The sequence below is a fragment of the Xenopus laevis genome, chromosome 2L (assembly GCF_017654675.1).
Source record: "Xenopus laevis strain J_2021 chromosome 2L, Xenopus_laevis_v10.1, whole genome shotgun sequence".
Taxonomy (NCBI): Eukaryota; Metazoa; Chordata; class Amphibia; order Anura; family Pipidae; genus Xenopus; species Xenopus laevis.
The window spans coordinates 30,082,539-30,099,060 of NC_054373.1; the positions used below are offsets into that span (position 1 = coordinate 30,082,539).

General features: G+C 38.0%; 1 protein-coding gene across 18 annotated transcripts in view; it reads left to right on the forward strand.

Annotated features, from left to right (window-relative positions):
- The window catches only part of ncor1.L (nuclear receptor corepressor 1 L homeolog), a 118,277-nt gene that overhangs the window by 54,124 nt on the left and 47,631 nt on the right, over positions 1–16,522 (forward strand). For 14 of the 18 annotated variants that reach the window (XM_041581651.1, XM_041581663.1, XM_041581654.1 and 11 more), the window contains exons 14-17: positions 13–114; positions 6,368–6,498; positions 7,583–7,857; positions 16,126–16,188. In XM_041581651.1, the coding sequence (XP_041437585.1) occupies positions 13–114; positions 6,368–6,498; positions 7,583–7,857; positions 16,126–16,188 (571 nt within the window). Of the gene's footprint in view, positions 1–12; positions 115–3,869; positions 4,099–6,367; positions 6,499–7,582; positions 7,858–16,125; positions 16,189–16,522 lie in introns of those variants that run through there. The other 4 variants (XM_041581660.1, XM_018246070.2, XM_041581664.1 and 1 more) reach the window with 3 other exon arrangements.

The following is a 16,522-nucleotide window of genomic DNA, read 5'->3' on the forward strand; positions in this document are numbered from 1 at the left end:
TTTCATTTATAGAATGTTTCAGACTGCGTTTTATATTATTATTTAACTAAGAAAAATGAAAATTTGAAATCCCTTGTGAGAAGAAACTATCCTAAGAGGAGAGGACGCAACCAGGTAAATCTTCTTGCTTTTTCTCTTAAATGCAAAATGTCATTTAAATATGTCAATAAGAACTTCAGTTTTTAAATCATGACACTCTAGGCTACCAAATCTCAATCTAATACACCTAAAGATACCAGTTTGAAGAAGACTACCTAAACCCGCTGAATCACCTGTCTCCCAACAGGATTTTCGAATCCATATGAACGGCTGATTAACATACCTCCCAACATTTTGGAAGTAAAAAGAGGGACAAAAATGTTTTCTGTATGTAGTGTGGCAATTTTTTTGACCACACCCATTTTAGTGGCCACACCCCGTAATTACCATGTTCATTATAAATTTTTGAAAATATTTCTCCTTATCTAAACTGTTAAAATTAGTTTTTTACTTATGTCAAAATTGTTACAAAGTATCTTAGTTGCACCTGTTGTACTGGTATGGATTAATCATATTGCTGTGGGACATGCTATCAGTAGTGCCCTATACAGGTGCCAGTTAGCTGTCAACTTGTTCTGGGCAAACAATTTTTCGCAATAAGTGTGGGGCCCCTCACACAATACTTTCTCTGTTCCTTTTAACACAGGGGGTAATTGGGTGAGAAGGGTAAGTAGTTGGTCTGTATATGGCAGCCTTAAAGGTCCATGCAGACTTGTAAATGTAGCCCAAAAATCCAGCTTTGCCTAAGAAAATCCACATGTTCCTTTTATTTTTTTCTGCACTGCTGGTTCTGACTATGTAGCAGATCAGTGTAGCAGAAGTTAGCTGAGTTCACCTTTAAATCACAAGGAAAGCTCCAGTATTAACATTAGCCAGCTGAAAGTGCATAAAACAATATTCCAGTTCCTGCTACTCAGTGCCTGCCTCTGTGAAAGATTTTCTAGCAGCTTGAATATAATTGTTCCCATTGCTGTTATTTGGGCTATGGCACTTTTCCGTTCTGTCACTCTCTCTGTATCTCAGACCAAGACCTAACACATGCGCATAAAATACCTAAAATATTAGTGCTTTGGGCAAGGCAGCAGATAGGCTTAACTGAGCATGTGCACTGAGGATTGTGGGAGCGTTGATCCAAGATGAGGCCGCATATCAGATAACATCTGTTAATTTGCAGTCTGATTATTTGGTTAGGGAGCATTTTTTTCAGAAATGGACATAACATTTCTTTAGATGATCTACCTGTAAGCCTTTCCTTTAAAGGAACAAACAGTAACACCAACAAATTAGTGTTTTAAATGAGAAGGAAAGGTTAAAACCAAGTAAGCCTTATCAGAAAGGTCTGCCCAAATATACCAGTAAACCCTCAAAGTAATGCTCCTCTGAGTCCCCTGTCAAAAGAAACACAGAATTTCTTTCCTTCTATTGCGTTCACATGGGCTTCTGTATCAGACGTCCTGTTTTCATCTTAAACCTCCTTGCCCCGGGCGTGAGCATGCTCAAGTTTTCTCCTCTTACCCTCTCCCTCTCTTTTCTGCTGTAATTTGAGCCCAGAGCTATAAGTAAGCAAGGAGAGACTCAGACAGCAAGTGATGTCACACCAAGCTAATATGGCAGCTGCTATCCTAAACAAACAGAGCTTCTAGAGCTTTTTACTCAGGTATGGTAAAGCATTCTACATAATAAATATAGCATTCAAGCTTGCAATCTATTGACAATAAAATGCCTCTGTAGCTTTCCTTCTCCTTTAAAGTAATGAAAATATCCTGTACTGTTGCCCTGCTCTGGTAAAACTGATGTTTTTGCTTCAGAAACACTACTATAGTTTATATAAACAAGCTGCTGTGTGGCACTGGTGGAAATTTAAAAAAAAATCTATATGACACAGATTCAATAGTGGATAACAGATAACACCATTATGTTCTACAGAGCTTATCTGTTATCTGCTGTGTAACCTGCGCCTTTTCTCCATTGAATGGCTGCCCCCATTGCTACACAGCAGCTTATTTATATAAACAATAGTAACGTTTCTGAAGCAAACACAGCAGTTTTACCAGTGCAGGGCAACACTGCATTATATTTTTATCACTTTAAAACACTTATTTTTTGATGTTACTTTTCCTTTAAGTATCCATTTTAGTAGGTTATAAAATATCCTGTGCTTAGCAACTTTTTGGTTGGTATACATGTTTTACTTTCGGAAGTTTGCTGAACAAAAGATTAAATAACTCAGAATATCATTTCATTTTTATATTGGAAATTGTGTGTTTGCAATCTCACTTTAAATAGTTTAAGAATTATTTTTCTAATGATTGATAGACACTATATGGGTACAGCAGGTAATGCATACTCATAATACACATCTTGTTTAGTTTTGCTTAACCTATATTTTTAAGCCTATAGAATAAGATACAGGTATGGGATCTGTTATCCGGAAACCCGTTATACAGAAAGCTCCAAATTACTTAAAGGCTGTCTCCCATAGACTCCATTTTATTCAAATTATTTAAAATGATTTCCTTTTTCTCTGTAATAAACCAGTTCCTTGTACTTGATCTAAATTAAGATATAATTAATCCTTATTGGAAGCCGAACCAGCATCTTGGGTCTATTTAACGTTTACCTGATTTTCTAGTTGACTTAAGGTATAAATACCTATATAAATATACTTGTGATCTAAATTATGGAAAGATCCGTTATCCGGAAAGCCCCAGGTCCCGAGCATTTTGAATAACCGATCCCTGAAAGTGGTTACTACTGCAGTGATTTATCTGCAGTATACACATCGTAGTATAGCTCTAAAATTGAATAAAATCTAATTTATATGTTCAGCTTTTTTGTTTTAAACGGGTCGTTCACTTTTAAATTAGCTTTTAGTATAATGTAAAGAGTGATATTCTGAGACAATTTGCCATTGATTTAAATTTTTTATTTGTGGTTTTTGCATTATTTAGCTTTTTATTCAGCAGCTCTCCAATTTGCAATTTCAACTGGTTGCTATTATCCAAATTACCCTAGCAACTATGCGTTGAGTTGAATAAGAGACTGGAATATGAATAGGAGAGGCCTGAATAGAAAAATAAGTAATAAAAAGTAGCAATAACAATATATTTATAGCCTTTCGGAGCATTTGTTGTTTAAAAGGGTCAGTGATCCCCCCATTTGAAAGCTGGAGAGAGTCAGAAGAAGAAGGCAATTAATTCAAAAACTATATATAAAAAATAAAATAAAATAATGAAGACCAATTGAAAAGTTGTGTTGAACTGGCCATTCTATAACATACTAAGGAGCATATTTATCAAGGGTCGAATTTCGAATTGAAAAAAGTCCACCAATTGATTCCAAATAGGTTCTAGGCGGTCCCCCCATAGGCTAAAACAGCAATTCGGCAGGTTTTAGATGGCGAATAGTCGGTCGAATTTTTTTTAAAGAATCAGTACATGATGAATTTCGATATTCGATTTTTTTTTCATATCGAATTTGGACTATTCCCTAGTCAAAGTACAAAAAAAATAGCTCGAAATGCGATTTTTTTTTCATTCGAAAATTCACCTCGACTTTCCCCTAAAAGTTAACTTGAGCGTGAAGCACCCCTTTCATAGAAATTGGTTCCCTTAAAATACTATGTAGAATAGATAGTAATGTCCCAAACAGAGGTTGCCACACAGCTATAAAACTCTCCCCTTGTTTATTTATGTTTATTTATTAAATATTTTTATAGCATGTGGCACAGCCCAGTGGCTAAACAGACCGTGTCTGTGCTACTGTGTCAGCCAATCAAGCAGAATACACAGGGGATTACCTTGAGTAACCCTTGCAAGATTAGTCGCTGGCTTGTGAGATGGGCAACTCTCCCCTAGGCAGCTTAAGTGCTAGGATGACACAATTTCCTGGAATAAACAGGCTGTCGGGTCAAGCAACTTTTACACAAAGGACAGCAATGCAATGCGGTTACAGACTTGCCCCCTACTACATTTTATCTCGTTGGGCTCATTCCGTGCCAAAGATCTATCCTCCATGTAGGTGCCAGAGAGGATTTTTCATGAACAGATGAATGTGCAGGTACGTACAGAAAGACGGGGGTTTGTGGGCGTTTCATAGCAAAGCACGGGCACTAAGCTGTTTTTTTTTTTTTTCCCTTCACAAGATAAATGCACTCTACTTGAGTGTGATGTGCCATAGCAGCTGTCATTGTTCTGCTTACGAAAGCAGCTGACTCAATAATGCATTGGGTTACTAATAATCTAATTGGCTTTCACTTGTTTCATAACTCGTATATGCTTGAGCATCTAGACAAGGTCGCACAATCCCATACTGTACACAGTACTCATGACATCTCTCAAATGCCACTCTTTTACTATTCATTTTAACATTGTTTGACACGTTTTATTAGAACAAACAAATATACGCTTTTTATGCGTGTAAACACGTGCGTGCGCATATATATTATTTGTTGGCTTGTTAATCATATGTAGATTTTTTTTTGCTTCCTATTATATATCACTTGACTGATATTTACTAGGAGATAGAGTGTGTGTGTGTATATATATATATATATATATATATATATATATATATCGACAAATACAAGATTCCTCTGCACTCAACCCATTATCAATATATTTAAGACATGATAATGGGTTGAGTGCAGAGGAATCTTGTATTTGTCTATATGTATTTTGTGGTCACACCCTCATTGCACCCCCGCCTAATGTTTTTAAAAACTAGTGGTGAGCACAACTTTCCCTTGTTTGTTATATATATATATATCTATATATCTATATCTATCTATATCTATATATATATATATATATATATATACACACACACACACACACACACACACATTCACTTTGTTTTTTTTGTGTGTTTTTTTGCTGGTTAATCGTGTGCAGATATTTTTGGTTCTTATTGTGTCACATGACTGATATTTAATAGGAGTGCTACTCCACAGATATGTGATGTGTTTACAGGCTCTAATTTACTTTCCAGGCTCCAGAGTACTATCACACAAACCCACAGCTTACACACGTTCTCATTGCTGATTGAACTACATTTTTTAATGATACTAAATATGTATGCTGGGTGACTGATCTCATCCTGACTCCCCCCCACCTTCAGTAAAAGTCTGTTTTTACAGTTATTTTTACTGTATTTGTATAGACCTTTCTGATAAAGCTTACTTAATTTTCACCATTCTCATTTAATGCAGAGGCACATAAGTAGATTAGACAGCCACGGGAAATCTGCAGTACCACACTGATACACTTTACATGTGTTGATCAGGTCTTACCAGTGGAAAATGCCTTCTCTTGTATTTTTTAGTGATTATGCTGGATCACTACATATAAAGTGTTTTACAAGCACCAAATTCCCATATTGTAATGGGCAAAGTATTTTATGGAGATTTGTCACCCACGGGTAGAGCAGATTTCCCGCAGGCGACGTATGTCCTTGAAGTCAGATACAGAAGCCCATGTGTACACAATAGAAGGAAAGAAATGCAGTGTTTCTTTTGACAGAGGACTCAGAGCAGAATTACTTTGAGGGTTTACTGGTGTATTCAAATAGACCTTTCTGATAAAGCTTACTTAATTTTAGCCTTTCCGTCTCCTTTAAATATCTTGGCTTTTTTATTGTTAACGGATCAGTAACATCATTTTTATTTTTTAAAAAAATTTGTTTGTATAGATCGAAAAAAAAACCCACCAACACAAATTAAACTTTAAAATTGCAAAGTCTTTCTTAAGAAATAACTTCCGAAATTCCGCTTGCGCTCCTCCTCAGAAAAGGCGACAGGGCGCAGCACTCAATTTCTCCTCCCTGGCTATCTCCTATAAGGAAGGCAGTGAGGAGAAATCGAGCACCGCACAATGGATCGCCCGATTGTGCAAGAGAAGATTCGGTAACTTGTTTCGTAATAAAGACTTTGCAATTTTAAAGTTTAATTTGTGTTGGTAGTTTTTTTCAAAATATACAAATGATTTTTTTTTTTTATTTAAAAAATGATGTTACTGGTCCTTTAAGGCCCCCATACAGATTGTCAGCATCTTATTGCCCAGTGTATGGGGCCCTCCGATGGGCTCCCTGTTCGATATTTTCCCGAAAGTTGGCCAGATATCGATTGGCCGAGCTTAAAATGACTTCTATTTATGTAAAATTTCTTTTGCCTGCTTGATATCTGTAAGGCAGTATTTTAGGGGTCAGTTAATGATTTTGGGAGCTGCTAAATGTTTAGTAATGTTTATGTTTAGCAATTGACTTATTTGGGTAAATAACTGAGCCCAGTCAGCAATCACTCTGTTTTAACACGTGACATTTTCTCTAACAGCAACAGATAACACGCCCTTCCCAAGAAGAAAAGGAAATTGAAAAAGTAGAGGAGGAGAAAGCAGATAGAAATGACAAAAAGGAAGATGAAAGGAGGGAAGAAGAAGAAAAAGAGGAGAAAGAGGAGCTTAGGCGAGTATTTGTTCTATGTTTACCATAATGATAACTGAATTGCTATTGTCATGCCTTTTGTGTGGGTAGCAGGTATTGCGCTAACAAAAGAATTATTACCCTATTCCAAATTTTGTTATTTCTATTACCAGAAGCATGCGGCTGAAGATGATTTGTCATGGTCATACAGCAATAACCTTCATCTTTTTTTTTTTTTTTAATTGTAAATTTAGCTGTTTATAGGGATGCACCGAATCCACTATTTTCGATTTGGCCGAACGCCAGAATCCTTTGCAAAAGATACGGCCGAATACCGAACAGAAAACATTTTGTACTTCCTTGTTTTGTGACAAAAAGTCACACGATTTTCCTCCCCGCCCCTGATTTGCATATGCAAATTAGGATTCTGATTTGGTTCGGCCGGGCAGAGGGATTCGGCCGAATCCTGCTGAAAAAGGCGGAATCCTGGCCAATCACGAATCCTGGATTCAGTGCATCCCTAGTTTATATCCATATTATTACAATGCTCATTAGGTAATATAGTATGAGCTGGAAATCAACGCATCAGAATTCTGGACAGCACTTCAAAGAAATGTCTTTTTTCTAATTAAAATGCCTATTATTACATTATTGTTACAGACCACCACAACAATGAGTGGCCAATAAAATAAATGCACTTCCAGTGGTGTCCTATATACAAATATGATTTGCACTTCTTAGAGAATTATTGGGGTATTTGGGATCCAGTTGGTGTGGACAAATACAAGAGTCCTCTGCACTCAACCCATTATCAATATATTTAAGACATAGACATTTTGTGCATACTGCTACTAAAAAATGCCTTACCCTATAAAGAAAACAGGGATTGTTTGTCCGTATATTGCAATATATTTAAGCTGGCCAACTACGTCAAAGTCATCCCATATCTGGCCAGTCCTATGCTCAATTTTATCTAATTCATTAAGAATTCTATTGATACATTATACATTTTACAAAGGGACTAAGTTTTACCTGCAACTTTTACCTGGTGTGCCAAGACAGATTCATGTGCCATGCTGTTCTGTTGATTTAATCAAATATATAAATCTGTTTTTGTTTTTTCCAGGGAGGGCGCCAAAGACAAAATTGATGCTGTAGCTGAAGATGGGGATGAAAAAGATCAATCCATGCCAAGGGGTCGTAAAACTGCCAATAGCCAAGGCAGACGAAAGGGTCGAATTACCAGATCCATGGCAAGTGAAGCTGCTGCGGCCAATGCTGTTACCACGGCAACTACTGCTCCAGTCACCACCACTAGCACAACTGCCACCACTGTTGCACCTGTTCCTGTGGCACCACCTCCAGAGGAACCAACTCCTCCTCCACCACCACAAGAGCAAAGTGAGTCACTGAAATATTCTGCAGACAGCTACTTGTTTTGTGTTGGTGTCCCCTACTTTCCTGTAATGAATGAAGGATGCTACTCATGGCAGCATCACCTTAAAGGGGTGGTTCACCTTTAAAGGAATACTGTCATGGAGTGCTGCTCCAGCAGAATTCTGCGCTGAAATCCATCTTTTTTTATATTCAATTTTGAAATCTGACATGGGGCTAGACATATTGTCAGTTTCCCAGCTGCCCAGCTGCCCCCAGTCATGTGACTTGTGCTCTGATAAACTTTAGTCACTCTTTACTGCTGTACTGCAAATTGGAGTGATATCACCCCCCCCCCCCCCAGGAGCCTAACAAAAGAACAATGGGAAGGTAACCAGATAGCAGCGCCCTAACACAAGATAACAGCTCCCTGGTAGATCTAAGAACAGCACTCAATAGTAAAAGCCAAGTCCCACTGAGACACATTCAGTTACATTAAGGGTTAGTTCACACAAGGAGATTTGGGGAGATTTTGTCACCTGGCGACTAATCGCCTCTTCTTCTGGGTGACAATCTCCCCGAACTGCCATTGCGTGTCTTCCCATCCACTATAATGAAAAGTCGCCTGCCCTAAAGCACACGTGGCGCTGCGTTTTCCGAAGTTGCCTCACGAGGAAACTTCGGCCGACTTTGGAAAACGAAGTGCCGCGAGTGCTTTTGCGCAGGCAACTTTTCATTATAGCGGATGGGAAGACACGCGGAGGCAGTTCGGGGAGATTGTCACCGAGAAGAAGAGGCGATTAGTTGCCAGGCGACAAAATCTTTCCCGTATCTCTAAGTAGGAGAAATAACAGCCTGCCAGAAAGTAGTTCCATCCTAAAGTGGAGGCACGAGTCACATGACTGGGGCAGCTGGGAAACAGACAATATGTCTAGTAGCCCAATGTCAGATTTCAAAATTAAATATAAAAAAATCTGTTTGCTCTTTTGTTTGTAGCACTTACAGATATTTATTTTTTAAATTACATTTCATGGCAGTTGCGTTGGAGAACTTTTCTTTGCCAAAAGTTATTGTAATTACAATGTCTTTACAGTTTTTCATTAGAGATGTTTATTTGTTGCTGTTTAGATGCAACCATACAGGGGCCATGCAGTAAATTCCAGAGATAAATATCCATATGAGAAATGCTAAATTGTAGTAAATAAAGGAGTGAGCTCCCTTCCCCATGAAGCTTACAATGGTAATGGGTAAAGGGGAAGTTTATTTAAAGAAACTGTATTTACCTGTGTTTAGTAGGAGATCACCATACAGCTTTGAACTGAAAGAATTGAAAGAACTTTTATTTAACAATTGGTCCCTTGGTCTCTGTAGCTGCATGAGAGCAATTGTGGGAGGGAAAGAAGGTGGTTAAATAAATGGTCAATCAATTTAGACAGCAGTAAACAGGCAGCAGCTGCCACACTTTTACAAAAAAAAATGTTTATAAAACCATTTCATCTGTCTGTGTATGGCCAGCTTAGGTTCCATTGCCCTCCTGTGATGCAGACACAACACAGTAGCCATTACATGTATGGGATCTGTTATCCAGAAAGCTTCAAATGAAAGAAAGGCTGTCTCCCATAGACCGCATTTTATTCAAATAATCCAAACTTTAAACATGATTTGCTTTTTCTCTGTAATAATAAAATAGTTAATCCTCATTGCAGGCAAAACCAGCCTATTGGGTTTATTTAATGTTTACATACTTTTCTAGTAGATTTGAGGTATGAAGACCCAAATTATGTAAAGATCCATTATACTGAAAACCCCAGGTCCTGGGCATTCTGGATAACAGGTTCCATACCTGTACCTCATTTCCTTGGCGCATGGAAAATTATGTGAGCACATAGTCATATGAAAATTTTTGGGAACCCCTTTCAGCCTGTATAATAATTTACTCCACTTTCAATGAAAAGATAAGTGGTATGTCTTTCATTTCCCAGGAACATTTGAGTACTGGGGTGTTTTCTGAATAAAGATTTTAGTGAAGCGGTATTCCGTTGTATGAAATTAAATCAAATATGAAAAACTGGCTGTGCAAAAATTTGGGTACCCTTATAATTTTGCTAATTTGAATGCATGTAACTGCTCAATACTGATTACTGGCAACACCAAATTGGTTGGATTAGCTTGTTAAGCCTTGAACTTCATAGGCAGGTGTGTCCAATCATGAGAAAAGGTATTTGAGGTGGCCAATTGCAAGCTGTGCTTCTTTTTTACTCTCCTCTGAAGAGTGACAGCATGGGATCCTCAAAGCAACTCTCCAAAGATCTGAAAACAAAGATTGTTCAATATCATGGTTTAGGGAAAGGCTACAAAAAGCTATCTCAGAGGTTTAAACTGTCAGTTTGAACTGTAAGGAATGTAATCAGGAAATGGATGGCCACAGGCACAGTTACTGTAAAATCCAGGTCTGGCAGGCCAAGAAAAATACAGGAGTGGCATATGCTGAGGATTGTGAGAATTATTACAGACAAATCAAAGATCACCTCCAAAGACCTGCAAGAACATATTGCTGAAGATGGTTTATCTCTACATCATTCTACAATTCAGCACAATTTGCCCAAAGAACATCTGTATGGCAGGGTGATGAGAAAGAAGCCCTTTCTGCACTGTCGCTTGTTGTATGCAAAAGCTCATTTAAACAAGCCACAGTCAAAGTGCTTTGGACTGATGAGACAAAAATGGAGTTATTTGGTCATAACAAAAAGTGCTTTGCATGGCGGATGAAGAACACCGCATTCCAAGAAAAGCACCTGCTACCTACTGTCAAATTTGGTGGAGGTTCCATCATGCTGTGGGGCTGTGTGGCTAGTTCATTGGCTGGGGCCCTTGTTAAAGTCCAGGGTCGGATGAATTCAACCCAATATCAATAAATTCTTCAGGATAATGTTCAAGCATCAGTCACAAGTTGAAGTTAAGCAGGGGTTGGATATTCCAACAAGATAAATTCTTATGCATGATGTGATCCTTTCGTAATTATGTCTGGTTCCACTTCAGAGTCAGGGCCCCGCCAGACCTGCAGACTTACACAATTTGAAAATAGGACTCCGGAGAACCAAGAAAGTAGTTCAGTGATTCATTTTATTCATACAGTGCACTGTATGAATAAAATGAATCACTGAACTACTTTCTTGGTTCTCCGGAGTCCTATTTTCAAATTATATTCCAACAAGACAATGACCCTAAACACACTTGGAAATCTGAAAAGGCATTTATGCAGAGGGAGAAGTACAATATTCTGGAATGGCCGTCACAGTCCCCCCGACTTGAATATCATCGAAAATCTATGCGATAATTTGAAGCAGGCTGTCCATGCTCGGCAGCCATCAAATTTAACTGAACTGGAGAGACTTTGTATGGACGAATGGTCAAAAATACCGTCATCGAGAATCCAGACACTCATCAAAGGCTATAGGAGGCGTCTAGAGGCTGTTACATTTACAAAAGGAGGCTCAACAAAGTATTGATGTAATATCTCTGTTGGGGTGCCCAAATTTATTCACCTGTCTAATTTTGTTATGATGCATATTGCATATTTTCTGTAAATCCAATAAACTTTGTCACTGCTGAAATACTACTGTTTCCACAAAGCATGTTCTATATTAAAAGGAAGTTACTACTTTGAAACCTCAGCCAATAATAAACTCCAAAGAATTAAGAGGGGTTCCCAAACTTTTTCATATGACTGTACATCTTCCAGCCATTTTTTGCCAGGTTTTGACAGAAGAGTCCTTACTCTCCTTTGTATATTCAAATAGATCTTGCCAAAATCCTAGATGTCTGCTATTTTGCCTTATTTGGTAGAAAATAAAGGATACAAATACATTTTATGTTTTCTAGCATGGAGGACTAAAGATGGACTTGTTTAATCTTCTAACTGATCACACTTTTATTCTTTATTGCATAAATATTCTTTTAGGACCATGGTAAATAAATATATATATTACAGCCCAGTGATGGTAATTTAACATTTATCTTATCCAACTAAGTGCGGTTTAAAAAAAAATTATACAACTAAAATGCATATACAGGTATTGAATCTATTATCCGGAAACCCATTATCAAGAAAGCTCCGAAATATGGAAAAGCCATCTCCCATAGACTCCATTTTATCCAAATAATCCACATTTTTAAAAAAGATTTCCCTTTTCTCTCTAGTAATAAAACTGTACCTTGTACTTGATCCAAACTAAGATATTATTAATCCTTATTGGAGGCAAAACCAGCCTTTAATTAGTGTTTACGTGATTTTCTAGTAAATCTAAGGTACGAAGATCCAAATTACGAAAAGATCTGTTATTAGGCAAACCCCAGGTCCTGAGCATTCTGGATAACCGGTCCTATACCTGTACTAAAATAGTTCCTTTAAGAAGTACCCCCCCCATGCCAACTGCATCAGTGCTGCCCCTGTCATCAAACTGCATCATGGGTTGTTTTTGGGGTTTTTCCCCCTGAATTTTATGTAGGGTATCTGAGTGTGGATTATAGGAATCGTATTCCTATTCAAAATTATGAAGAACACCAACCCATAATGCACTTTGATGACAAGCCGCAAAGTATTCCTAACATTTCCGCTGCTTGCATAAGACAGACTTACAGTGGGGCCTACCTGCGTGGTCTGATCATTTGCCCCCGAGGTGTAATATCTGCTCATCTGGTCTTTCCGCAACCTTGGCTCTTTCATTGTATGGCCACCTATATAGACAACCGCCCAAACTTAAAAAAATAATGAATAAAAAGTGATGCTACCTGGTAGATTCAGAACAATTTTTTTTACCCGGTGTTTGTATATATTTCATAATTTTTCAGTTGCTGTAGTACACCAAAGTAGTCCTGTAAATTTGGGATTTATAATCTACTAAATTAGTCAAAAAACCTTTTTTTTTTTTTTTTTTTTTAATATTTGGCTAACTCAGTACAACACCCAGCCACTAGTTCATAAAGCATATGTTGCGGTTAGACTTCATTTGCACTTATAGATTATGCCTTGCATTTTCAGAAGATTTGTTTTGAGCTTGTATATTGTTTCCGTTTGCTTTGTTATGCTTAAAAAAATCACTATTTATATTCCCTCACAAATCCTCATGCTCATTGTAGAAACAAAACTCGCGTACATTTTTCACATTTTTGCAGAACTTGATGTGAAGCTGTGGTTGCCAGACTTTTTCAGTTCGAGCCCCACTTGAAGGTCCAGCCTTTAGCCTTGGCTTATTAAAGGAGTACAGATATTGGCATATAGGCCATTCATAGTTTTAAGGCCTTTACAATTTACGTTTCGCATTTGCTGAAGGAGTATGTGCTTTAGAAGCTGCCAGGTGATTATAAAATATTATTACAAAATACATAATCGATAGATAATAGAAGATAATATATCCTTCTAGGCATTGCTTTGTAATGCCATCTGTTACATAGTTAAATTGGGTTGAAAAAAGACAGTCCATCAAGTTCGACCCCTCCAAATGAAAACCCACTATCCATACACACACCCCTCTCTACTTTTACATAAATTATATATACCCATATCTATACTAACTATAGCATTTAGTATCACAATAGCCTTTGATATCATGTCTGTCTAAGAAATCGTCCAAGCCATTCTTAAAGGCATTAACTGAATCAGCCATCACAACATCACCCGGCAGTGCATTCCACAACCTCACTGTCCTGACTGTGAAGAACCCCCTACGTTGCTTCAAATGAAAGTTCTTTTCTTCTAGTCTGAAGGGGTGGCCTCTGGTACGGTGATCCACTTTATGGGTAAAAAGGTCCCTTGCTATTTGCTATTAGAATCTGTGTGTAGTGATGTTACTTGCTTCACGTGACTTGCATTTTGTTAATTTTAAAAAGAAAAATTAGGATATTTTATATTGCTAGTGGCCTTGTACCGGTATTTGGTCACGGAGTTCCTCTGTGACTTCTAATATACTTGTATTACAGTAAGGGGTAAATTATTTCCTGTTTACTGCACAAGCCATGCTTGATGTTTAGTCACCCTGAAGTTGTTAAGGGGGAACTAAAGCCTAACTAAAAAAAGTAGCCGACAAATGTTGTACATTGTGTTTTAGGGTTCTGTACCAGCCCAAGGCAACCACAGCCCTTTAGCAGGGAAGATCTGTGTCTCCAAAGATGCCCCAGTAGCTCCCCATCTTCTTTTCTGCTGATTCACTGCCCATGTTCTGTGCTGCTGTCACTTACTGAGCTTAGGGTCCCACTCACAGTATACAGTACACATAGAATATAAATGTCCCAATATAAGGCTGATTAGTAATTAATACAGATAATTACTACATGGCAGCACAGAAACCTGAAACTGTCCTGTTAATTTGCGACGACCCCTAAGCTTAGCTTCTCAACAGCTGCTCAGAGCCCACTGAGCATGTGAGTGTCACAGACACTTTCCAAGATAGTGACCCCCTGTGACAAGTTTGAAGTCCTGGATCATTGCTGCTATTGACAAGCTGAAACTTTAGTTTGGTGCAATAAGGTCATTAGATAAAATATGGAATTTTTAGCAATATTCATTTTTAGGGTTTAGTTCTCCATTAAGTCAGTTTGGTACAAATATTAGGGTTAGGATATTTCTAGAGATATGTAAATGTGATCTATTTTGTTTGTCATAGATGTGATTCTGATCCAAGTTGGGGAGAGCTGTCTGACTTGCATCCATATGCATGGAACATATAGGTTTGCTTGAGGCCTATGCCTGTGTGCATATTCTTTGCTTTCTTACGCATTCTTTATTTTGTACCAGGCTCTTTATTTTTATTTTTATGCTGACTTTAGTACATTGGTCCTGTAGGAGAAAACCTATGAGAAATGCACAGAATCCATAACTTTGGTGACTTATTCAAATACCAAGCTGAACTCAAACCCTAATTAGCGTGCAAATAGTTCAGTTGCGTACAAAAGTGATTACCTTCAGTTGTCAGAGATTAAAAACGATATGACCTTTTAGGGCAGAGACACACACTCGGATTCCGAAGTCGCTGGACCGAACTGCTACTAACCATTCAGATTAAATAAAGTAAAAATAACAAATCGGACAATCTGCCCATTTATTGCAGACAGCAATCGTATGAAAGTTATATCCGACAAATAGAAGTTAGTCATTCATGGATTTAATCAATAAATGCAGAGATATTATCGTTAGCTGACAGAAATCTTCTAACCTGTCCAATCGACTAAACTACTAATCACAATGGCATCGAAAAATTACGTACCGATCCACATATGATCCAAAAATGGTATGAAATGAGCTTTAGCATACACCCAAATTCTGTAAAGATTGCATAGATATGGCCGACTCCCATACGGAATTGTGGATTCGGTGCATTGCAGGACTTCACTCTCCACTATAGCCAGGTGCTAGTTTGCTTTGCCTGTTTTTTTTGTTGGCTTCAAACCCAAAATCACATTTTTTTTTAATATTTATTATTGAACCCTCATTGACTTCACACTAGACTTTATCACTGTGCTTACATTTGAAAGCAAGTTTAACGGGAACATTTCATGTTTTAGTTTTCTGGGAAATGTATTCTCTGAGCATGAGCATTTTGTTCTGTGCAGTAGTTCGATCAGTGAACTGTGACGCTACTACCTAGGGGCAGATTTATTAAGGGTCGAATAGTGAATTCAAATTTTAAATTTCGAGTTGTATTTTGGTGTCAAAAAATACGTTCTAGAATACTTTCTATTTTGGCAAGACAGCTTAGTTTTCTCATGGATGAGAGAGTTTGGCTTACTTTTCTTGCATTAGTTCAAACATTTGTGTTTGTCGATATGTTTCCACTGCATGCGGTCATTGCTATGTATAATCCCAGTCAAAGTTCTGATGAACGATTTCAGTTCTGCAGTTTCTGTTTACTTTGTGAGAGGCAGAATTGTGGCTCGGAAGCAACTTGTGGGCACAGCTATCCGTTTTAGGTTGGAATGGCATCTGCCAATTCATTCATTCTGCATGGAAGTGTTTTTTCATTTACACGATTCTTCCACTTCATTTTAATTGTGCTGTTAGAGATCAAAGAAGCAAGCGTTCATTAGTCTCTTCTTCATCCACTAGCTTGTCATAAGCTAGCTTGTCGTAATCAGAACTGACTGCCTCCACCCGTTCCACGAGCCCTTCCCCTTCAGTGGCGTACATGAAGGATGCCCGAACGTAAATGGATAAATAGAATGGGGGCTTTGTAGGATTGGTGCTCATAATGCAAATCCAAGCCTTTCTTTTTGATGGGATTTGCTGTGTTATGCTTTCAGCTTCGGCAGACACCGTGGAGACCTCCCGTTGGACTGAAGAAGAAATGGAAGTTGCTAAAAAAGGTAAAACATTTCACGTTTGGTTTCCAGTGAGACTGATGCTGGCCGATGATGTAGAAGTGTTGTGTGTTGCACTGAAGCAGCTGTGGTGTTTTTATTTTGGTTTTTTTTTTATCTTTGAAACGGTGACGATTTGTGGACTATATGTGACTTTATGTACACTCTGATCAGATTCTATCTCCACTGTTCATACCACCCTATAAATTAATTACCAAAATCCCTGCAGTTACATTATGAAGCCCTGTCATTATATTTAGGACAGCGGGTGACTGTCTTCAAAGCACATTTTATTCCCGTATGAGTGCTACTGGTCACATATAGTGCAAATTACGGTTTG